General features: G+C 41.4%; 1 protein-coding gene across 5 annotated transcripts; it reads right to left on the bottom strand.

Moving 5' to 3' along the window:
- Positions 1–2,335: 2,335 nt before the first annotated feature.
- CHURC1 (churchill domain containing 1) lies at positions 2,336–14,369 on the bottom strand. 5 transcript variants are annotated; one of them, XM_077320879.1, is made up of 4 exons: positions 14,182–14,369; positions 11,836–11,893; positions 11,471–11,541; positions 2,336–3,375 (listed from the first exon to the last, which is right to left on the bottom strand). In XM_077320879.1, exons 1-4 carry the CDS (start codon positions 14,251–14,253, stop codon positions 3,283–3,285), a joined length of 294 nt encoding a protein of 97 aa, XP_077176994.1. In that variant the 5' UTR covers positions 14,254–14,369; the 3' UTR covers positions 2,336–3,282. The 5 variants fall into 5 exon arrangements, with proteins under 5 accessions (XP_077176994.1, XP_077176991.1, XP_077176992.1 ...); XM_077320876.1 differs by having other exon boundaries at positions 11,758–11,893; positions 14,182–14,348; XM_077320877.1 differs by having other exon boundaries at positions 11,758–11,893; positions 14,096–14,230.
- Between the last annotated feature and the right edge of the window lie 11,784 nt (positions 14,370–26,153).

The following is a 26,153-nucleotide window of genomic DNA, read 5'->3' as shown; positions in this document are numbered from 1 at the left end:
TCCAGCAAACCGTGCAATGGGATAGTTGGGGTAAAATTTCCTCTTGTTCTTCAGCCCCTCCTGTATTCCCAGGGGCCAGGAAGAGCTGGTTGCTTTTATCTCTTTTATGTTTTGATTGACCTCTGCTTTGCAAAGAACTATTTTGCCTTTTGGTATCTTGGCCCTATACTCAGCAATGCCCACAAGCCGTGGAGTGTTTTCAGTAGAGAACAGAATAAACATGAATAGTCTATAAGTTGTTAAATGAATCATGAAGTATCTTCAATGTGCTTTTTATCTTGATTATAGGTTAAGAGTATTTTGCATAAGTTAGGTATGCTTATATAGAGTTAACTGATGAACTGATTAATTAGGTATTGATTGTATTGAAAGGTTTTTCATGGGGTTAAATATCTGAGGTTTGTGTTTTCAGCTGGCAAACAATCACAGTGATTGTAGGTTTACCTATAGAGTTTAAGCAGGCTACTCTAATAGGGCGAGGGAATGCGTATTAAGTTTAAGAAATGTTGCTATGCTATACTAATGCTGTTAATGTATTTTGCCTTAAGTGCCTTTAGAGGCTTTGATGAGCATTAATGGAGTTGTCTTACAACTCCATTTGGTTATTGTATTCTTATTGTTTAATTGTGCATAAACAAATTCCATTACTCAATTTGGATATTTTGGACACTCTCCAGGGGAAACCTGGAGATTCTGAGATACAACTGAATTTTGTGCTAGGATCAATTGCCTTGAGTTAGGAATCATTAGAACACACCCCTGAAGCTACTTTGAAAGTTATTTTCCATTGCCAGTGTCTGTAGTGTTTTGTTTTGAGATTCTGCGACATTATTTGTGCATTAGCCCAGCTGCACTGATAGTTAAGCTCCAGAGCTATAACATAGTATCTTTCCTCTATAAACCAGCCCTCAGATTTGGATGCTGTTTTGTCTAAACTGGCTGGGAACGGATTAAAGGCTTTGCACCTGGATGGTTTCAGGGTGTTTATGTTAACTGTGAGAATTGTTTTAGGACTGCCTATCTAGTGATGTATCTGTGATAAATGCTGTCAACTGATCCTGCGTGGGGGAGGGGGTTGGCCCCTATATCAACTAATGTATGTTTATGTTAAGTGGTCTTTATCAACTTTTAAGTCACCAGTAATCCTGTTCTTCATTCTACATATCAACAAACCTCTGATTTTCTAACATGTGGCAGAGTCCTTTACTGAGCCATGTTGACAGAAGCAGAGTGAACCTGACAGTAATGGGGATGGCATGAAATTGCAGACTGAGATTTTCCTCTGCCACATTTTTCATTTTTTGTCACACTGAATGGTTGGCCTTGAAATTCTAAACTGTAAGAGGAAAGAAACATGTATATAATGAGCGCAGCAGAAGACTAGCTCACAGCAGATCTCCTTTTAATTAAAAAAGCACCCTATGAATCTGTAAAGAGATTCCATTTTGTCATGCATTCTGGGTATTAAAAATTAAAAATCAATACACCAGAAAAACTCCAGACAGCAAGAACAGAGAGTTTCATTTGAAGAGCAGAAACCAATTGGAAATTCTTCCAAAGGAGCTGTTGGCTATCCAATGCCTTAAAATCATGGATTCCCTGGTATCTCACTGATTCCAAAGCAGAAACACATGCTGAGCTCTTTCCAAATGAAACAGAAATACAAGCTTCCTTACATTTGGCTGCACTGCATCCCCTAAAACAAGATTTCTAAGAAGCATGCAATGACTTCAGACATATGTCATTGTAGATTGCTGATATGCACTTCAAATTATCTAGCATGTCCAGTCATTTAGGACAAAATCTCAGCATGGATTTAGAGGAAGTCAGTTAAAAACATGACAATTTTGGAAACTCTCCAGAGGAAACTTGGGGCCTTCTGCTAGATCATGCCCAACCTGTTGTCTTCTGAAAGTGACCATCCATTTCCCAGAGCTAGGAGGATGATTAACCACAGAAAGCTCTGTGTTCCATTTGTATAGCCAAACATGCTTGGCAATATTGATTTTATCTAAACTCAGTTGATTTTGAATTTTTAGTTTATGACTAGCTATATGACTAATTCACTATATCAAGTCACAGTGGCTGTTCTGTGTACTGCAGACACAACATCACTGGAGTACAAAAGCATGAAGAAGCAGTTATACAAACACACTGCCATAACTCCAGAACAAGCCAAGTCATCAAACAATCCACATTTCACCTTAACAGTTTGGTCATGAGAACTGGTGATCAGAATGACCTCACAGCAAGAGCTGAAACTGATATGGAATCAGCAGCTACAATTCTTCTAAGCATAATGACTATATTGTTATGCATTGAAGCATTTTCCAGGTTAAATTTACAGATGTTTATTTAAAAGATGTATCTCAGGTCTCAGCTATCTGTTTCTAGAACAAGAATTACAGTATGGTTTCTCAATGATTAAAAAGTTGAGAAAGGCTGCTCTTTTCAGTTGCATGGAATGAAACCCATGTGATGGCACTGTACTATACTTCACTGTGGGTGTTCTTACAGTGGCCTTAGAGGAACATTACTCCATTCTTGAAGGGTGAAAGTTCACACTTCACTTGGTCTTGTATCTTACATATTCTATGCCAGCTTCATTCACCAATAAATGTGATCCTAATCAAAGCCAGAAGAAATGGTCATCTACCACTATGACTAAATCACAGAAAACTGTTGGGTCAAATAGGGTCACAATAGTTGAAATTTATTAAAATACACGTGTCAATCAGGACTTTCCCTGTGGCTAAACAGCTCAGAATCTGCACAATTCCTCTTCACCCATTTTCCTACTCTTTCATTAGCTCTGACTTACTGTCATCATTTGTGAATGAATCAGTTGTAAAGCAATGTGGATACTCTCCTTTGCTAAGACTTTGGTCAGATAGCATTATCATGGAAAGAAGCAATAAGGTCCTATAACTAACTGCTTCTGCTGGCCATCTTTCAAGTCACCAGATGTATGGAAAGGTAGGCACATATCTGGGAGACCCAGGTTCCAATTCCTGCTCAGCCTAACATACCTCACAGGGTTACTGGAGGACAAAACAAAAAAGAGGAGATGATGAACACAACTTTGGGTTATCTCACTGGGGAGAAAGTTGAGATACAAATGAAGTAGATTAATAAATAAGTCTTAGCTTAAAAACCTTAATAGGTGGATTGTATCACTTCACTCCAAACACAAAGTGGTTGTGGTTTTTTAAAATATATCTATCTGTTAAATGATGTTCTTTCCCAATGTTTTAAAAACAATTTGGAAAAATTTAAAACACTTCAGAATAATGGAGTCATCAGATGAGGATCATCAGGCAAGACACTGATAGAATCTTCTGCTTTGCCACAAAGCAGGCACAGCATGGTATACTCCTGAAAAACAAAAAAACATATTCACGTTGTGTGTGGGAAGATACAGTTTGCTGCAATATCCTGTAAATTCCACAGCATGTTACAGGTGCAGTTAATGTATTCACAGCATTGGCAACATGGCAGGGAAAACCAGCTGCACCTAGCTAAAAGCTAAAACTGAAGATCTCTAGCTGCCCAACAAATACTAAGGCTTGACAAGGTGCTTAGCTATCTTTACTTTTAACATGAAGGAAATGTTAGTAAGTTTCATCTATCCAAGATGGGCTTTGTTTTCTATATATGAGAGACTGTAATCAGTTACCTTTCACTCAGAATGTCTAGTCTACTGACACACCAAAAACATGGTGGTGGGTACAGAATTCAGCACCTCAAGAATCTCATGGCGCTTTCAAACAGTAAGCAAGCTTCTAGCCTGCATCACTGCAATTAAAAGGTTTGAAGTGCCTGACTAATGTTTAGAACTAGGACAACTTAGCAAGGATCTTCTGTGGAAAGCAGAGGTCCTCAAATTGTGGCCCTCTGATCTTTAAACCTGCATGCTTAAAATTAAGTTCACTGTTTTCCTGTATACATAACTTCCAGGTATGGATACTTAAAATCACTAAGCCTTGGCTGGAGTGAGGGGGTAGGCTTCTCTTACATGGTATCTCATTACGTGATTCCTCAAAACCTGATAATCAGTAACATCTAAAAAGCCTCTAACTGAGTAACACTTGAGTCCATATCAGGCTTCTATGAGGGAGGATGGACATTTGCTTAATTTACAAACTCCCACAGTCCTAGTTTTACTGCTTTCATCATAGGCAAAGGCAACCACTTTACTACTGGAAAGGACAAGAGGGAAATGCTGTTTGTGTATTCCCAACTTTTCTGTCTGCATATGTGGCAAGTTACTGGGGGCCCTACCAGCAGAGAATGGCTGTCACAAGCAAAGGGATTCAGATATTCAAGCATGAGAGGATTGTGTCCAATGCCACAGAGTCTACCCAACAAGCACTCATTTTCTCCAGGAAAACTGATCTCTAGTCAGGAGATGAGATATAATTCCAGGGGATCCCCTGGTCCCACCTGGAGGATGACATCCCTATCTGAAAGCTACTAAACCTGGATCAAGTACAAGGACTGTGCACAGCTTGCACAAGGATTCCTTTCTTCTCGGGTTTTTCTTGCCCTGGCAGTCATTTCCGACCCTGGGCAAGTATATTTTCAGGTCTTGCTAGGATTGCCAGGCTCCTGGTGGTAATAAAGGAGGTGACCCGTCAGTGTTTCAAGAAGCAGAAGACTGAAGAAAACTGAAGAAAACTGACAGCAGGGCTACAAACATTTTTTAAAATATTTTTTAATATTATTGTAAACTGTCCACTTGCCAAAATGTGAACTGGTTATTGTACATTTTCAATACGCTTTTCATTACATGAACATTTTATTACATGTCATCATGATCCTATGTACTTGTGATTCTTCAAATCAGAAAATCAACATTCCCAAGGTTCTTCTTCAAAGCCTTCTAAATTTTCATTTGCAGTCCTTATATCCTGTGGGACTTGATTCAATGCTTGACTTAGTCTACTTTTTGTAATGTTACCTTTAAGAATGTCTCAGCATTTATTTAAGTTAATGTACCATTAAGTTCTTTGTCAGACTTACAAGGATAGTAGACCTCAGCCACTCAGTCTTCCAGATAACTGTATACTAATAATTATTCTTCAGGTATCTTCTTTCATTAAGGTAAGACTATTGCTCATTTTGCCCTCTATCAATACATGAAATGGATTTTATTAATTTTTGTTGCATGACAGACTCTTATGCTTCTGTACTTGTAAACTGAACCATGTATCCTGCTTTTGTCAAAAATCCATTTTGGAAAAATATGCTCTGTAATATCCAAGTACGCTCACTTATGTAGGAGTAAGTAATTAATTTAATGATCATACACCATTTGCATTATGTAAAATACAGTTCATCTTGCATTGACATTTATTTTGTTTACTTCTATAGTTGTCAGAGGAAAAGCACATTGAAAACAATCAATAACTGGTTCACATTTTGGCATGAAAGTGGACAGTTTACAGTAAAAGAAGAGTTTCTTCAAAAAAGTCTTCATAGCTCTACTGTCAGTTTTCCTCAGCCTGCTGGTGGTACCCAGAGAGTTCCCAAAGTTTACAAGTGATCTCCAAATCACAAGATCTTTCCCCTGAAGACAACTGCTGACTTTATGACTGAGATTAATGTTTCCTTCTTTTGCTTGGGCAAGGTATTGCAAGTACAAAAATGAAACTTACTTCTTATTCAACAAACATTTTATTTTATTAGTGATGATGCCATGCATACTGTAAACATCTGGCATCACTTCTGGGGTTACTCAAAGCCACAGTTGAAAATGGCTGTTTTATGGTGTAAATATTATAGACAGTTATTCTGATGATTTTAAACTACGGTACTTTGACTACAATGACAGAAAAACAGCATACAAATACAGAAAAGTTATACAGGAACAATTCCAATTATCCATAGCTACCTAATTTTGTGACAGTGCTTGTTCTACTGCCTCCTCTTTTCAATCAAAATTATAAACGAAAGAAATCTAAACTATGAAAAAACTAAGAAATTGTGAATGTACTGCCTAAAATTTCTAATGAAACTTTCAGAGTGTCCTGAAAGAACTACATAAAAAGCAAAGAAAGGTAAAACTGTAGGACATGGAAGCACTCTCACCCAATCTCCTTCAATTTTCAAGTTTTCAGATATGGTACGTATTCCTTACTTTTCTGACAATCATCGTTGGAAACCTGCATGTATGCCAAGGTTTACAGAAATCCATGCATACAGAAAGCCCATATCCTGGGTCTATCAAGTACAATGGTGTCTATTCTGACTCATAGGAGCTCTCCAGAGTCTCAGACACGATTCTTTCACATGGCCTACTGCCTGGCCTTTTAAAATGGGGCCTTCTATGTGCTGAGGAGACGTTCTATCATTGAGCCACAGCCCCTTCATTGCTTAGAGATAATGATCCTAAGATTTTGGCAGTAGCAAAATTTGTCTGAGTCGTATTATCACTGGTGTCCAAAACATGAACTTGATTTTTTTCTGCTGCTCACGATTTGTAAATCAATGGGCTTAAAATCAATGGGAATATAATGAAAAAAGAAGCAAAAACAAAGAGCCTAAGAAGCAACACTATGCCGTGCACTAGATTCTGCACTGCACAGAAACTTTGCTTGCATTTTCCCTGTTATTTACATACATTAAGGACAAATGACATCCCAATATAACTCACCAAAATAATACAACCTTACTGATCAATGCTATAAAGGCAAAATTACAGCAGCAGCCAATTTATTACCATTTATGATTCAAAGAGTATAAAACATTTATAACTAGCTATTACTTTAAATGTTATTACAGAAGCTTCTAGAGACAAAAACAAGGCTAGGGCCTCGTACAGCACGTAGCTGGCACCAAATCTAAATAATATTTAGTCCCTTTTATAATTTAACTAGAAATGAAGCCCGCTGTAGAAGAAATACAGCGGGCGCTAGAGAATGGGGAGGCAGACTGTAGGCAAAGAAGGAAAAAGAAGAAAGGAGGTATGGGAGGGAGAAAGAAGGGGAAGGGGTAGTTGAAAGGATGGGTAGAAGGGAGAAAGAAAGGAAGTAAAGGAGCAAGTGAGAGGGAGAGACAGAGAGACAGAAAGGAGATAGAGAAACAGAGGAAATCAGGAAGTAAGAAGGAAGAAAGGAAGGTAGGCAGACAGGTAGGTGAAATGGGAGGGGACATGGGGGGGGTGAAGGCTTACAGTCGTCTTCCCATTCCTCTCCTTTGAAGTGGGTGAGGCTGAGAGAGCCCTGATATTACTGCTCAGTCAGAACAGTTTTATCAGTGCTGTGGCGAGCCCAAGGTCACCCAGCTGGTTGCATGTGGGGGAGCGCAGAATCGAACCCAGCATACCAGATTAGAAGTCCACGCTCTTAACCACTACACCAAACTGGGTGGGTGGCTGTGTGTGTGTCTGCGTGTCTGTGGGGGCGGGAAAGTGGCTGCGGTGTGATCGTGGGGGGGCCGCGGCCAGGGGGGTTAGGCTGGTGTGTGTGTGTGCGCGCGCGTCTGTGGGGATGGGAAAGCGGCAGCCGCACGATGGGGGGACGGCCAGGGGGTTTTTGTGTGTGTGTGTGTGTTTGTGTGTCTTTGTGGGGGTGGGGAAGCGGCTGTGGTGCGATCGTAGCGGGAGGCGGCCAGGGGGGTTAGGCTGGTATGTGTGTGTGTGTGTCTGGGCGAGGGGAAGCCAACGGGGGGGACTCACCATCAGGGAAGGCTGTGTGCGGTGAGTCCCCAGCCAGGCAAGGCGAGGCTGGGCTTTGCACAGCTCCCCATTGGCCACTTGGCCCTGGAGTGACACTTGGAGGGCCTAATCAGGAGCCACTTTGTGGCTCCTGATTGGGCCCTCCGAGTTTTTATCCCGGACAGAGCCTGCCCTTTCTCCTCCCCCTTAGGGCTTACTCTTTTATTTATTCCACTCTGCAGGAGCGGTTAACGATTCTTGGAGAAAGTAGACTCTGCACAACCCACAGACTGCATGGGTAAGTGAACAGCAGCAGCAAAGTTTACATTAGTGCTCGGTAAATGACTGGAGCACACTCTGACAATGCCCGTTTACCACCAGGGCAGAGGCCCTAGCAGAGAACAGGCTGCATGTTCTTTTGTTCTTTCCAATTGCCATCAGTTGTACTGTGTGAACCACCCCAATGCCCAGGTCTTGCAGAACTATCCCTTGGTTTGATTGGTGTTGCTTTATCTGTCCTTGGGAGCATAGTCTGTAAAATCCTTTGCAGAAGTTGCTATCTTTTCTGTTGCTCTTTTCTGTGTGCAGAAAGATTTACACTTTTCGACTATTTTACAACAATCCTGTGAGAAAGGTTACACTGAGTGCATGTTCTGCACAAAAACACTCAGGAACTTGAGAGAACAATGAGAAAATTGATCTTTATTTTAAAATTTATACTCCACCTCTCTTGACAAATGTCACCTTGAGGCAGCTTACAGAATAAAACCATAAAACAAGATAACCCATACAAAACCCATTAAAACATTATTCAAGTATAGTTATATATATTGTCAGTACAACTTGACAATAAACTCTCCAAACCGACTCAGCTAATCCCAACCAGGACCAATGGCATGATCCTAATAATATGCAATTGGGCTATGGTCTTCCGCATTCAGTATGAGAATGCACAGGATAGGGCAGGACCCCACTCATAAATCAGTCAAACCTCTCCCCCCCACATCTCAACCAAATGCCTGGCAGAAGAGCTCCATCTTGCAGGCCCTGCAGAACCTAGATAGCTCTGTCAGGGCCCTTAGCTCTTCTGGGAGCTCATTCTACCAGGTTGAGGCTGGGGCCAGGACCAGGGCCAGGTGAATCTTCTGGGAGCCCGGTACAACAAGCAGATTCCTACCCACAGAGCGTAAAGTCCTGCGAGGGGCATAAGCAGACAAGTGGTCCCGCAGATAGGTAGGACCCAGGCTATGAACTATGAACTATACTATCACACATAAAAAACTAGAACAGTTGGTTTTTATACCCTGTTTTTTGTTGCCTGAAGGAGTCTCAAAGTGGCTTATAATTGCCTTCCCTTCCTCTTCCCACAACAGACACCCTGTGAGGTAGAAGACGCTGAGAGAGCCCTGATATTACTGTTCAGTCAAAACAGCTTTATCAGTGCTGTGACAAGCCCAAAGTCTCCCAGCTGGCTGCATGTAGGGGAGCAGGGAATCAAACCCAGCTCACCACATTAGGAGCTGCTGCTCTTAACGACTATACCATGCTGGCACCACGGTAGATGCAGTCTCAGAATTGTAAGGAAAATTGGCCAGTTCCTCAAAGTCTCCCTATACAACCCAACACTACTACATTTAAATCAAAACTCCACCTGATACTTGATTTACTTATTCAAGAATTTATATCCTGTACCTTCACCTGAAGGTTCCAGGGCGGGTTACAACCATAAAGAATAAAATAATCTAAAATACACTAAAAACATTTCAAACATAACCGTCCCTCCCTCTCACCCACCCTTGGCAGGACAGCACCCAGAGGAGACCAGACATCAAAAGGTCTGATTGAAGAGGTGTGTTTTCACCAGGCGCTCCAAACCATTTACTGTAGGCACCTGGCAAATCTCCATAGGGAGGCTATTCCTTAATCTGGGGACCACCATAGAAAAGGCCTTCCTGCATGTCACCACCTCTTGTGGCCATGACCTTCATAAATTTGCTTTAGCTTAGTTCTATATGCTGAGTTATTATAACGAATATAATACTTCACAGCTTTAACTAACATTAAATGCCTTAAAATATATTGCATAACCATAAGAAGTAACTGCTTCTGCTACCAAGTGCAAAAGCTCTCTATCTCCCCCTGCTGCTCACAGGGAGCAACCAGTTTTCAATTCAAGAGCTACCAGTTTTTCAATCCAAGAACATAACTTAGATAATAAAATCAAAGTCCAGTAGCACCTTTAAGACCAACAAAGTTTTATTCAAGGCGTAAGCTTTCAAGTGCAAGCACTCTTCCTCAGACTAAGCTTAGTCTGACGAAGAGTGCTTGCACTCGAAAGCTCACGCCTTGAATAAATCTTTGTTGGTCTTAAAGGTGCTACTAGACTCTAATTTTATTGTGCTACTTCAGACCAACACGGCTACCCATTTGAATCATAACTTAGATAAGAAGACTGCATTTTTAAAAGATAGATTCAAGTGGGCAGACATATTGGTCTGAAGTAGCAAAACTTAAATTGAGTTCAATTTTTTGTTTTGCATTTAAAAAAAAATCATACTCCCTTAAAGAAGAAGAGTTTGTTCTTATATGGCACTTTTCTCTACCTGAAGGAGTCTCAAAGTGGCTTACAATTGCCTTCCATTTCCTCCCCCCACAACAGACACCCTGTGAGGTGGGTGAGGCTGAGAAAGCCCTGATATCACTGCTCGGTCAGTGCTGTGGGGAGCCCAAGGTTACCCAGCTGGCTGCATGTGGGGGAGTGCAGATTCAAACCCAGATCACCAGATTAGAAGTCCACACTCCTAACCATTATACCAAACTGGCTCTATGGAAATCAAGTTCTATGGAAATCAACAGAATAATTCCAAATGCTCCAGTTTTTTTAAGTATCTATTCAGAACATCAGAGTTAAAAAGCCACATCACCTCTGAAAGGCCTAAAATAATCTTCAATATACAGTTGGGGCTACTACAGTAAAGCCAGACCAGCTCTGCATTTAGAATTTGAATACTCAAACTGCATTGTTACTATTGATTAATAGTCTCTACAGCATGTTGCGTAAACTACTTTGCAGTTTTTTGTGCTTACAAACTTTTGAAACATTACAAACCAAAACACAGCATCAAGAACTTGCCTAAAGGTCCAATTATTGCTCTTGGGTATGCCCAAATTTATCTCACAATTGGTGCTTACTGACTCTAAAGAAAAACTGTCTTGTTTGATATAGAATTCATGGTACTTTAAGGAACAAATCAGAGACTCTTTTATAAGAGCCAGTTCACATCTCTACTCTGCCATGGAAGATTGCTGGGTGACCTTGGGCCAGTCACACACCTTCAGCCTATATTATCTCACAGAGTCACTGTAAAGACATAATGGAGGAGAATTATGTAAGCTGCTTTGAGTCCCCACTGGGAAGAAAAGTGGGATATAAATGAAGTAAATAAAACACATTCACCTTGGGTATACTGAACCGAGTTTTAAGCTACAACATTTTATTTTTATTTATTATATATTTATATATCGCCCTTCCCGGAGGCTCAGGGCGGTTTACATAGAACATAAGAACAATACATGAAACAGTCTATAACATATGAATAACCGTACAATAACTAATAGTTGTAACAATATAACAGTATAACAATATAACATGTTATACAGAGGCTATACTCATACATTCACTCAAATGTGAGATCAAATATGCACAAACAACCTTCAGATGCTTTCAAAGACATGGGAATTTAATGTTACTGCAACTGGTCTTTTCAATGCATACTATTATTAAAGACATTTTAAAAATGTTACAAGGGATACCTGGTAATCATCTACGACGCTGAAAGAATACTCATGTCTAGCTATTACATGGTGACAGGTCTTACACACATCTGAAACAAAACACAAGAGATTTATAGTCACAATGATACTAGTCAGAGTTGTGCAAGTCAAATTTGTGCTTTCAAAAATTATTCACGAAGTGCTAGTAGCCCCAAGGCAGATGCCTGGGATATGTGTTCCTCAGAGATGCTGCTACCTAACCATCTCCTATTGCTGTTACCATAATTGCTCCTCCTCTAATCAACAAAATAATTTAGTCTCCTTACGATCATAAGTGATAATTTCCTCTCCATCCTCTTCTTCTGATGTTCTATTTATTACCATCACAAAATCCCGTTTCTTACATTCAGTGCAACCCAGATAGTTCAGCAAGTAAGACCCATTCTCCAAGCAGGTATTGCCCTAAAATATTCAGAAAAGGAAAAGTATTTCATTAACAATATTCTTTTTCATAGAACAAAGTCATTAAGAGCTGGTTTAAAACTTAGGAGGGGAGAATTGTGGACTGGTTAACATACATGCAATGGGCATCGAGGATGAAAGAAGAAATGAATGACTCAGAATAAACTGAATTTGAAGAGTTGATTACTCAGGACAAACTACTTATTTTAGGTAGATTACTTAAAACTTCTTTCCTATAAAACTGAGGATGAACAAGTGAAAAACTGTCTGGTGAAATGGCTGCAAAATTTTAATGAATCAATCTCAATGGAAGATTGGGAACATATATCATGTAAAACAGTTAAACTAACTAAGAGTCAGGCACTATGTGAAAATCCATATTGGTATACAATATTTTAGATGATATTTAACACCTAAAGCCAGAAGTAAAATGTCAAATCAAACTGATGGTAAATGTTGGAAATGTCTTAAGATGGTTGGATCTTTTTATCATATGTGGTGGAATTGTAAAATTGTTTAAAAAATTTGGATAAAGGTGCATGACAAATTGCAAACTCTATTTAGATGTAAATTTTCACTTGAATATAAAAACATGCCCTACAGGTCTTCCTAAAGATGGAGCGGAATTTTTCTTCCATGCAACAACAACAAGACTTATTATAGTTCTGGATGGAAAAAAACAAAATGAGCTGCAGATAGACTTATGGTGCAAGAAACTTGGGGAACTTGCTGGGATGGCAAAGCTTACAAATATGGTAAACCAAAGACCAGGTGAAGAATTTCAAAGACACTTGAGTGAATTCTTATATGAGCTGGTCTACAACTTGTTAAAAGCATGAGTTTAAACTCAATTTATATTTTAGACCAGCCTCAATGCTTTTTCTTGGAGTCATCACTGTTTTTCAGATACAACCTGTGTCAACTTCCCTGTAATATGGAGTTGATAATACTGGCTTACCTAACAGTCCTGTTTTTTAAAGTAAAAATATTCCCCATTTCTAATTTAGTAACGACTCAAAACAGCTATTATTTTTCTGCACACAACTGCAAAATAATAGAATCCAAGTTAAAACACAACTTACAAAAGACAATAGTTATCTATTCAAAATCAGCCTCTCACTAGCAAACCCCAATTCTAGTGCTATTTAACAATTTATTTGGTATCACACAATAAACACTGCTACCTGCTAAGAAGGGCATGCAGATCAGTGTTCCTGCTGTGAGCAAATCAACTTAGACTCTAAATTTCAATTCTAAAATTTACAGGGATACATCACAGAAGGGGCAACATAGAATAAAATGCCTATGACTGTGCTCTGTTGCCAAGAAATGAGGGGCCCCCATCTGGTGGAACGATCTCCTTGAAGAGATCAGGACCCTGCCCGAACTCCCACAGTTCCGCAGGGCCTACAAAAGGGAACTCCTCCACCAGGCATTTACCACAAGTCCCCCCTCAGACATCCCATCCCCTCCATGACCTGAAGCAGTCTGACCTCTCTAGGGGGTTTAGCTAAGTTTGTTTGTGTCATGTTGTTACTGTTGGGATCACTGAAGTTGTGTTGTTTAGAACCACTGTTGGATTGTTATTGTTGTACATTAACTATGTTGTATGTTGACTTGTTCCATGAATCCCCCTATGATATGATGACCAGATTGTCCCACTTTTGGAGGGACATCTGGGGGTACTTGGCAAATTGTACTTATTTTGAAATTAAAAAATATATATTACAATACTATTTTTGTGTTCTATGAAACATTTTGTTGCTCCATATAGACGAAATGTTTAATCAAGACCCCCCCCCCTCGGTCTATGCTATCCCACTTTACCAATGTTAAAATCTGGTCACCTTACCCTATGATGTTGCATGTAAACCGCCCTGAGCCATATGGAAGGGCGGTCTAGAAATCAAATCAAATAATAAATAAATAATTGTGTTATAAATTTTTAAAAAAATGTCCCCCCCCCATCCAGTACCCTAGGCTCGCTTTCCATTATTGAGATTACGCACACCAACATCTCACCAACTCTAGTTGCTAAAACAGACCGATTTGAAAACAAACTCTAGCTTCAAAGACCACGCCAGGGGCAAATTAATTAAGGAAAGGCAGGGGGCGGGGCGTTGGCTCTAGCTCCGGAGCCCCCAGCAGAGTGACGAGATCCAGCCTGACGGGGAAGGGGAGGGAGCTAGCGGGTCTTCTTACCCGGGAGGGGTACTTCGTCTTCACGCAGCCTCCACACATGGCGCCACCCCTGACCCTTCCCAGGAGCCCCGTGACGTCACACTCACGCGAGAGGTGGAAGAAAAGAAAAAACACACGAGATTTCTTCCGGCCGTAGACGCGGAACACTCTCGCGGCATTTTCAAATCGTCAGCCTTGGACCCTAAAATAGCGGCGGCGTCCGGGGTCCGACCTCGGGACTCTCATGGCTGCTGGTGCGCAGTTCGCTTTGCCCGACTCAGCTGGGAAATACCTCGAGATTTTGGGGAGTGGAGCCGCGAGTGGGTGGGATTTGGGGCAGGGAGGGGACCTCACTGGGGTATGATGCTGTGGGGTCTACCCTCCGCTTCAGCCGCCCCACCTGGAGGCTGGCATCTCTGTGCGCAGCTGATGAGACAGGCCGAGCGAGGGGCCTAAGCATATGGTTGTGACTCCCTGTACAGAGAAGGCGCGGCTTGCAGGTGTGCGGAGCTGAGAGGACGGTGAGGCGGCCCCTTAACGTGGAGTATGTTGAACATGGGTGGCCGTGAGAGAAAGGCAGAGGACGTGGCTGTAGCCTGCATGCAGGATGCCCAGGGTTCAGTCCTCAGCCATTCCAATTAAAATGAGGGTCAAGGCTTTTATGCGAGATGTTGGGCAGTCACTGCCAGTCGTTATGGGCAATACTGATCTTGATAGACCAAAGCTTAGGCTGTAATTCTAGAGTTATATAGTTTGAAACAAATGTCTTCAAAGTAGTGGTACCTGCCTATGCAGAGATTATACGATGTTTCTCAGTTCTTTTCGGTATAGTGGAAGCAGCAGGTAATCACGTAATAAATATAGTATCAAAATGGCAATATTTCTTTTTTGTTGGCTGATACCGGTCCTGCAGTTACATGATCTGTGGCCAATTTTTTTAATATTATAATGTTTTTCAGACACTCTCCTGCTATATATTAAGATTAAAATTTCACAGTTCTTAAAAATGTTATTTTATTAGTTGTATATAATTTTCCTTTTATCTATTCTGTAACTATCATTGTTATATGAACTGATTTTATTGTTCAGCTCAAGAGCTCCAGTCAAGGGAGCTTATTGTTAATAAAGGAAAACATTTTTATGATTTTCATTTTGGAGTGGATAACATACCACCACCACCACCAAATATGTATTGGGCTTCTTTCAAAGGCAAAAAGTAAAATGTGCATTATACACTATAGCCTATATTCCATGTATAGTTCATTTGGTTGGATTCTACCACTCTGTATAGCTAAGTGCAGAGCCTTACCCCAATGGAAAAAAGCTACTTAGCCCGACAGAATGGTACAATCCAACCCATTGTTCTGACTAATTACCACTACTCAAAGAGGAACTTTAGCTGAGATTCTGAACTTGATTTCCTGGGGAAAAAATGATTACATATACATCTAGCTCTTATTTTTTTTCCTTATATCCCAATACTGTTCTCCCATAAGGCTCAGGGTAGTTTACACAAAACATATACATTGCACTCATAACAACAACAACCATAACAGTGGGTTCCAATTGAACAACAGTATAACAACTCACATTACAACAATAACTCTTTAAACATGAAGGGAGGTCAGTTTGGGTTCAGGCACGGTCTGAGGGACCAGCGGATGTTGTTGAGTTGGTCAGACCACAACTGAATGCCTAGTGGAGGATCTCCCTTTTACAAGCCCTATGGAAGGGCCCTGATCTCTTTGGGGAAGCCCATTCCACCAGGTGGGGGCCAGGTCAGAAACGGCTTTGGCCCCAGTTGAAACCCTACGCGCTTCTTTGGCAACAAACCTCTGGATACCAACATTAGGAGGCAGCATTAGAGGAGGGTTTCAGCCTCTGTGCTCCGTTTGACCCTCTGTTGCAACTGGTGGTCCATTGTGTGAAACAGTTTGCTGGACAAGACGGACCTCTGATCCGACCCACCAAGCTATACTCATATTCTTCTTATGTAGGACATCTTTGGATTCATCCAGTAGACAGTTACTTTGTGTTTTATAGGCCTCCAGGAATCTCATACTTCAACATTCCACAAACAGCATTCACGCCGCTAGAACCTTCAATTACTTTGTCATGAGGCTCAAGTTGTCAGTTATGGATTGGGCAATATGTGGAGACTGGGGTGGGATCCAAAAGTGGTCAGGATTTGGGGCAGGGATTATAATACTGTGGAGTACACCCTCCAAAGCAGCCATATTTTTTCCCCAGGGGAACCGATCGCTTTAGTCTGCAGACGAGCTAGAATTCCAGGAGATCCCAAGGTCCCACCTGGGTTTCCTACATGAGGCTCATCTTGGTCCCCATGATTCCCCCTTTTAATTAAGCAGCAATATAAGCCAGTACTTCTTGGCAGCCTCTCTGGCAAGTTACAGGGAACAGCAAATCAGAAAACCCACAGACAGTGATATATAGCACATTTTTTTTCTCCAAAATAAACCAATTGAGAGGATTGTTGTCAGCCATTCAGTCGTGTCCAATGCTTGACGATGCCATGGCATAGCTGCTGCCCCAATCCTTGATCCCACACCGCCTCCGTCATCCATGCAGTGTTTTGGACGGTGTCCATTTTGATCGTGTCTAACCACTGTGTTCTGATTTTCGTTTTCCACTGACCAGTCCTAGCATAATTGCTTTCTCCATTGAGCTGGATCACGTGATATGGCCAAAGTATGTGAGTCGGAGTTTTGTGATTTTGCCAACCAATGATATATCAGATTTCATGCGCTGTAGTATTTCCTTGTTTATGATTGTGCTGTTCATGGAACCCGCAGAAACCTCCCAACAACAGAGTTCAAATGAATCTGTTCTTGTCCGATTTTTTCGTCATCCAACTTGCATCCATAAGTGGCTATTGGAAATATGATCGATCTAACTCATCTATATTTGATAGCCAGGCTTGTGTCCTTGCTTTCCATGATCAGTTCAAGCTCATCATTGCTGAGCGACCCAGAGCAATTCAACATTTTATTTCCACACTGCAATCTCCACTCACATCAATTTGTGATGCAAGAAAAATGAATTATTGAACACATTTGATTACTTCACCATCAGCTGGTTTTGTGATATGTCTGTTTTTTACAGTGGTCATTATTTTTGTATTTTTAGTGTTTTAGAAAAAGCCAAATTTCTTTCTTACTTCGTTGACCTTTGTAATCTGCTGTTCTAGGCCTTCATTAGTTTCTGACTGGAGGGTAGTCTCATTAGCATACTAAATATTATTTATATTCCTTCCAATCTTAATTTGTGTTTGATTCTTTGAGTTCAATCTCATAATGATCTCAGCATATAAATATAAACAGGAAGCGGGAAAGAACAGAACCTTGGCACAGTCCTTTCTCTATTTTGAACCAGTCAGTGTCACCAAATAGTGTACATACAATGGCTTCTTGGTTTGTGTAGAGTGATTGTATCAGTTTGATCAAGTGCACCAGCACTCCCAAATTTTGCGTCCTACAATTTGTTGTGATCCACATAACCAAAAGCTTTCTTGTAGTCAATAAAGTAGATATAGACATCCTTCTGATATTCCTGGTACTTTTTCAAAATCCAGCAATGGCTCACTATGTGATCACAAGTGCTACACCCCGTTGAAAACTACCTTGACCCTCTGGTAATTCTCTTTCAATGGTTGTTGCTATGCATTGTTGTACAATTTTGAGTAGGGACTGGCATAAGAAATGAGGGCTATTGTACGGCAATTGTAACAATTTTTTTAGCCATCCTTTTTGGGTAGCAGGATGAATATAGATCATCTCCATTCATCTGGCCAGTTATTAGTTCCCAAGATTTTCTGAGAGGATTAGCACCAGCCAAAGACAGCAACAGAGCTCTTATCTATGCAAAAGGGTGTGATGGTAACAAAAATGATACAACCAAGCGTCAGGCAAAACAACCCCATCTCCTTCTCTCCAGGGTTGATATGTATTGTGTTAAGTTGGTTCCATCCTGCAGATATTCTTAGTTGGGCCTAGCAACCCAACTCTTATAATCTTCGAGGCCAAAGCATGGAAGAGAATAATTGGCTTCACATGAGAAACACAGCCCTGCAGAATGGGTGGAGAATTAGAGTGATGTAATTTTCCACAGGGTTCTACCACAAGCATGTCCTGATTGGTAGGCCAAAAACTATAACTGGCCAGAGAATTTGAGAGAAAACTGGCTAGCTGGGATTTTGTAAGGCACCTATGAATTGTCAGAATTGTAGGAAGTGCAGTTGAGCAGAGTCCTACAATTCCAAAAAGTATGAATGTGCTGCCTGATGCAATTTTCAGTGTTAGGCACTAAGCTAGCTGTTATTGTTTTCTGAGTTACTTGCTTTATACATATTGATGAACTGAGATTTATAAATTTCTCTTAACAAACTATGTATATTTTACAAGAGTGTTTATTTGCATGCATTTGTTCTAGGAAACCATAGGGTTCAGGCTAGAATGACACTATGAAGGGTTTCTTAGGGTACCATTGGCTTTCTTAGAAGCAAACAAGGGAAGAAGAATCCCTTATACAATCGGCCCATATCAGGCCAACATGGGCCAACAGCATATCCCATTAAACTGGGATACCAGATTAGTCAGGCTCTCCTAGTTCTCTGTATTATTTTAGTTTTGTTTTGAAATCCTTCCCTGTTCTTTTTGTTCCTTCTCTGCAAGTAATTATACTTACCATTTGTCAAGGAGTCCAAGTCTGAACCCCATGGGTTTCCAGAGGTAGTATACACAAGAAAACAGCCATAAATTATATATAAAGGAAATAAAACACCTCTATTTTTACTGAAACTATTTTACTGAAACAAGGACCAATTTTATTTTGTACACCTGACACATTTGAAAATCTTAAATGTTTTACTGTGTCTAATTTTATATCCTGGTCTGTGACCATTCAAATGGATGAATGTATAGAAAATTTATTTGATACTATTTCAGAAATAGTTTTATTTTTAGGCAACATACTACCCTAAAAACATACAGCAAGGAAACCTAGCTTAACTGATATATTTGAAATCTGCATCAAATGGCACAGTTCCAAAGTCAAATGCCATAACTCAAGCATTCTGTACATTACAACAGTAGCATCCAACCTTGACAATTGTATTTGACAGTTGTATTTGTTTACATTATATATTAATTCATTCCATGTATTCCCCCCCCCCCAATGTTGTATGTAAACCGCCCTGAGCCATATGGAAGGGCGGTATAGAAATCAAATAAATAAACAAATAAATAAATAAATAAATAATCTGCATATAGAATGGGCACAATTTATCATCTGCTGTTATGTACAACCACCTAATCTTTCCTCTCTCCACCAACTTTGTCACATATGGTTTTTCAGATTCTTCTTTCTAGATTACTAATAAAAATAACATTGGTTTTAGTATCATCAGTTTGTATAAGGCACTATTAAGAACATAAGAGAAGCCATATTGGATCAAACCAGTTCATCCATTTCAACATTTGGTGTCACTCAGTAACCAAAACCCAGGTGTCATCATGAGGTCCACCAGCAAGGCCACAGTTCTGCCCCAAGCACCAAGAACACAGAGCATCACTCCATGTTTGTCAGTGTTTGTAGCCACCACCAATTCCTATAACAGTGGATTCCAGGTGTTAATGATTCTTTGGGTGAAAAGAATCATTATCTGTTCCAAGCCTTTTTTATTTTCATTGAGTGCCCAAGAGTTCTTGTATTGTGAGAAAGGGAGAAGAAGTATTTCTTTCTCTACCTTCTCTATCCCATGCACAATTTTGTAAACCTCTATCATATTACCTCTCAACGGTCATTTCTACAAGCTTCATAGGGTATCCTTTTCTGCACCTTTTCCAATATGATCATAAGTTTTTTGAGGTATGGTGACCAGAATCGTACACAATATTCCAAATGAGGCCACACCATTATGACACTGGCTTTATTTGAATCCCCTTCCTAATAAACCCCAGCACAGCATTTGCCTCTTTTATTGCAGTCACACACTGAGTCAACATCTTCAGTGAGCTATCTCCCTCTGAGGTACTGAGGTACCCCACTGCTTACCATCTTCCATTGTGAAAACTGTCAATTCTCATTGTTTCCTGTTAATTAGCCAATTTTTATTATAATTTATTATAATAAATTTACAAATACATGTATTATACATGCTCCTATTTATTAATTATTAATATCTATTTACTGAAGTTTATTGCCCAACTATTTCTTATGCTACATGCTAATTTGAATGGTTAGCTGTGTTAGCCTGTAGCAGTAGACTAAAACAACAGTCCAGTGGCATTTTAAAGATTAACAAAAAATGTATTCCAGCATAAGATTTCATGACTCAGAGCTCTGAGTCACAAAACCTTGTACTGGAATACATTTTCTCCGTCTCAAGGGTGCTACTGGAGTCCTGTTTTATGCTGCTATTGAGACTCTCCCCCCCAATCACAGTGATGTATTAATCTGACATACTTATGTCATTAAACAACTCACGTAGTGAGAATGCTTATTATTGGACCAAAAGTGGGTGTCTTCAACTTGATCCTGAGATCAGTGTGACTCCCATGTTAAGAATGCATATACAAATGTATATTTTGGGTATATTGTCATCTGTATAAGGAATATATGAGAATTCAAAAGATTAAACAGTCCATTACCTTTGACACTGGTGGAGCCAGGAACATCAGAGACAGCAGGGACACATGTTACCCAAGTTAACTAGACTGGAATACACTGACATTAGTATTGTGTAGTCTATGAAAAGGTGAATGGCAGCATATGAATGGATGGTTCTGTATGCTCTGAGATAATCTTTAATTAAGCAATATAATATCAGATAGTAATAAAACAAAACACTGAGATTGCAGTGAGAGCAAAGAATAATTGAATCTGAAAGCTGGAAGGGGCTTTTTAAACTGTCTAGTCCAATTCCCTGCTCAACAGAGGAAATCAAAAGCTAGAGCTCTGCTAGCAGATGGCAGTGTAGCTGTTTTTTGGAGCACCATCCCCTGTTCATTAGTTCCATTGATGAACTGCTCTTACAATCAGGAAGTTTCTCCTAATGTTCAACTGAAAGCTATCCTCCTATAACATAAATCCAGAAACCTACTCATAAATATAAGCCCTTACCAACAGCAGATAATAAATCCTTCTCTCTTTTTGTATGGTATTTGAAGACTCTGGTTACTTTATCCAGCCTATAAATACCCAGTTTAATCATCTTATCAGAGATTTGTTTTCCAGGCCCCTAAATATTTTTGAAAATTTCAGGGGGTAATCATGTTAATTTGCGGCAAAAATCCGGTGGTACCTCAAAGATTTACAAAATTTATTCCAGCATAAGTTTTTGTGAGTCACAGGTGACTTCACAGATACACGGCCATCTTTGTTGCCTTCCTCTTAACCTGTTCCTATTTCTTTACATCCTTCTCATACATGGTGCCCAGAACTGAACCCCGTTTACCAGCTGACGTCAGCTTAACAGAGTATGAAGATAAAAAAACGTTTAAAAAAATCATGCTTTTTACAAAATTAATACCAACTTTGCTGACGTTTTTTGACAGCTATTATGTTTTAATGACAGAATCATAGAGTTGGAATGTACTTCCTGGGTCACCTAGCCCAACCTCCCCCCCCCCCGACACAATGCAGGACACTCACAACGCTATTGCTGACAGTGTAACCTGCCACCCCCTTGAATCTTCACAGGATCAGCCTCTCCGTCAGATGGCTATCCAGCCTCTGTTTAAAAATTTCCAAAGATGGAGAACCACTACCTCCCAAGGAAGCCTGTTCCACTGAGAAACTGCTCTGTCATGAACTTCTTCTGGATGTTTAGATGGAATTTCTTTTTAATTAATTTCATCCCATTGGATCTGGTCCATGCCTCTGGTGCAACAGAGAACGACTCTGCTCCATCCTATATATAGCACCCTTTTAAATACTTGAAAATGGCTATTAGATCCCCTCTCAATCCTCTCCTCTCCAAGCTAAACAGACCAAGCTCCCCCAATATTTCCTCATACGTCTTGGTCTCCAAACCCCTCACCATCCTTGTTGCCCTCCTCTTCTGGACACGCTCCAGTTTGTCTACGTTTAAGAATTATTGTGGATTGCTCCTTAAGATATTTATATAAAATATGTAAACAATATGCCAGCATTAGGGTTGTGTGCGTCGTCATCCAAAGCAGCCCTTCCAGGTTGACGCAGCCAATGCCGCGGGGGGGGGGGGGCGCCGCGGAGACGCCATCATGGAACCACACAGATGCAGTGCACCAACTGATGCACCTGCGCCCGCACCTCCCCCTCCCCACGGCGCTGGCTGCATCGGCCTGGAATGGCTGCTTTGGACACTGCCACGCACAACCCTAGCCAGCATCTACAGTCCTGTGTGTATTAACAACATTTTACATGGCTATCCTAAATGTCTTCCTAAGGCCAATAGGAAGAAGAATGACTATATACGACTAGATTCAGGTAGACAGCCATACCGGTCTGAAGCAACAGAACAAAGTTGTCCAGATGTCTCCCCTCTAGGGTAGCGATCCCCAACCTGTGGGCTGCGGACCACTTGTGGTCCGTCGACTAATTGGAGGTGGGCCGCGAAGGACGCCTTCTGTCCTCCCCCCGGCCCTTTACAACACACTTCGGGTGTCATTGTCTCCCATCACTCCCAGATGGGACTATCTCGTTGCAGAGAAACAAGCTCAGGGTTCCCATTGTTTTGTCATTGTCATGAGTTAAAATTTCCATTAAAATAAAATGTTCCTTATGTTCATTGTTGTGGCTTGTCTGTATCTTATTTTGAAGGGATGTTTAAACATTACCATAGCGATCAGAGAGCATTAGAGCAGTGGTTTAGATTAGAGGAGTAAACTACCCCCCCCCACCGGGCCTCAGTAAAATTGTCAAGCGTTGAGTGGTCCCCAGTGATAAAAAGATTAGGGACCACTGCTCTAGGGCATCAAAAGTGATGGCTTAACCTGGCCGGTGCCTTCGCTTCTCAAGGCCAGGAAGAAAGATAGGGTGTTCACATTACATCAAACAGCCCAATGGCCAGAATCCCAGAGGTACTAAATTAGCCACTTTCACACAACTGTGAACAACAAGAGATCAAAATGGCTCAACACCAATGTAAAGGTGGCAGGTGAAAGCTCAGTACAATACAGAAAAAATGGCAAAAGCATTTGACAACAGGATTTTGACAGGCACCTTTAAGACCAACAATGTTTAATTAAGTCAGAATTAAACTATATACTAAAGTGCTTGGAAATAGATAGAATACATGAGGGGTTTTTAATGCTCCTAATAAATTGACATACAGCATTCCAACAACATAGTATATCCTGAAGGAATCCGCAAATAATTCTTAAGACTTTCTTGCTCATGGCATCAGTGTAACTTATGAATGCATGTGATTAAGGCTTACATCTTTTCTTTAGGCCAGTGGTCCCCAACCTGCAGGCCGCGGCCTGGAGCTGGGCTGCAAAGGCCATGGCGCCGGGCCGTGGCTCCCTCTCCCCGCCCCACCCCCGCAGTAAAAAACTTCCCGGGCCGCAAGCTTGCGGCCCGGGAAGCTTCTTACTGCGGGAGGGTGGGGAGAGGGAATCAGGGCGCGGCCCACATGGGCGCGGCCGATGAGTGGGCGTGGCCCGCGCGGACTGCGCGGACTGCGGGCCTCGCCCCGATACCCTGCCGGTCCCCAACCTCAGAAAGGTTGGGGACCACTGCTTTAGGCTTTGTAAATAGATCATATCACTGGATATGGGAATACATTTGGATCAGATTTAGGCTTTGAACAAAATGGAATTAGCATAATTTAAACTAGGGCCAAATCTGTCCTGTTTTTAACATTTGCCATTTTTTATCTTGCCTCTCTAAAAAGTCCTGCTGAAGGCAACTATCATAATAAAAAGAATAAACTGAAAACAATTACAAGTAGTGAATATTAATATAATATTCTAACCAATGACAAAATCAGTTCAATCAGCAGCATAAAAATTTATACACTGCCAGCAGACTCAGAGAAGACATTGAAATATTAAGCGGATTTTAAAACATCAAAAAACCTAGGTGAAATGTTTTCACTAGGTGTTGAAAGGTGTTGAAAGGCCAATAAAGTAATTAGTAAATGCATTTCAAGAGGATTGTGTTCCCTCACCAGGGTGCCACCACTAACAAAGCTCTACACCAAGTTGCCACGCCTCACTTGAGGGCATATGAGGGCACCATTAATATGGTGGCACCATATGAGGGCACCATTAATAGAGTTTGAGACAGCAATCTTTGTTGGTTGGCAGAGCAGTACTATAGAAGAAACCTACAATACTGCCAGTCCATTCTCTAAGATCATCATCCTTTCAACTTTTCTCATCATACTAATAAGGACCTGAATAGTACTATGGGTTGACTAAAGGTAAAGGTATCCCCTGTGCAAGCACCGAGTCATTTCTGACCCTTGGGGTGATGCCCTCTAGCGTTTTCATGGCAGACTCAATACGGGGTGGTTTGCCAGTGCCTTCCCCAGTCATTACTGTTTACCCCCCAGCAAGCTGGGTACTCATTTTATTGACCTCGGAAGGATGGAAGGCTGAGTCAACCTTGAGCCGGCTGCTGGGATCGAACTCCAAACCTCATGGACATCACTTCAGACAGCATTTCTGCTGCTTACTACTCTGTGCCACAAGAGCTCCTGTGGGTTGACTAGGCCCATGCAAATTCTTTGAAGACAGAAGGACACTCTTACCATTCTCTTCAAAATAAGATGTGTTCTAGACTTTTCCTGAGTAGCCCAGGCTTAGACACTGAAAAGATTTGGGTATTTTTGACAGGGCATTCTATGCACAGTAACTATAAAACTGTACTGTTCCGTATTCTGATTGACTAATTTGTTATATGACTATATTTCTCTCCCCCCCTTAAGTAAGCTTGTAATATTTTTCTAAACGTTACCAAACAAGTTTAGAAAAACAACAACAACACACACAAAAGCAACAACACAAGTTAACTGCTTCCCTTTGCCCACATCCTAGCTAGGAGACCATTTTGGGACTAAACCATAGGTTGTCAGGGACCCAGGAAATGACTAAGAAGGGTCTAGATGAAATTATGGCAGCTCTCCAGCTAGGTCTCTTTTTAACGGAATAGTAGGTGACCAACTTTCTTTCGGTAAAGATTTGCTGGCCTGGAAGCAAGACAGCACTGTCGTAAACAAGAGTCCTGCGGCAGCCGGGATCTGAAACCTGATTCAATCTTCTGGTGCCGGGAAGTGCCTGCAGTGAGTAACCCTTCTCCCCCTCTTCACACATCAGTTGGAATCTCACTTTACTGTGAGAGAATTGTCTATGGAATATTTTTCAGCCACTGGCGCCTTGTTTCAGAGTCCTTGTAATTTCGCTCTGCAGACGTGCCCACTGGCCGGTCTGTTTGCAAGCTCTCGCGGTGTGTGTGTGTGCGTGACTGTGGCGTTTTGGTTCTGAGAGGATTCTTTATTAGCCCTTTCAAGTTGAAGACAGAGCTAGCAAACTACAGCAGACGGCGTTATCAGTCCTCCGACCTCGGGACTTCTTTTGCCCAAAGAAAGCCGTAGGTGCTACTCAGCAATTTGCGGGGGCCAAACACCCGCTGCTTGCAATCTGTCACTTCAGATGTCCAACCCCCAGAGAAGGCGGGAAACAGAGAATGAAAAATATCTCCTAGTCGGAGTCCGGGGAGGGGAACCGTGAGGACAGAGGGATCATTTAAAGTATATAAATGAGCATTTGGCAAGCGGAGGCCCAGGAACGAGAGGATGATTTCCCCCACCCCGCAGGCAGCGGTGCGGGCTCTTTCGCCGCGTGCGGTAGGCGAGGAATCAACCACAACATTTCCCGTCAGTCGCTTATCCGAGCGGCGCGTGCTATTGTGAGAGGCGGGAGGAGCCAAGCCCTGCCTCCCTTCCCCAGAGTCATTAGCCCGGGGCAGCCCAGACGGCTCCCGCCTCGCGCACACACACTGAGCGACCCCCCCCCCCCCGACTTTGCCGTCTCTCCCGCTCCTCAGCCTCTGGCGCAGTCGTGGGGCTCCCGCT

Source organism: Paroedura picta, chromosome 2 (assembly GCF_049243985.1).
Source record: "Paroedura picta isolate Pp20150507F chromosome 2, Ppicta_v3.0, whole genome shotgun sequence".
NCBI lineage: Eukaryota > Metazoa > Chordata > Lepidosauria > Squamata > Gekkonidae > Paroedura > Paroedura picta.
The sequence above is the reverse complement of the archived record's forward strand: the minus strand, read 5'-3'. Positions and strand labels throughout refer to the sequence as shown.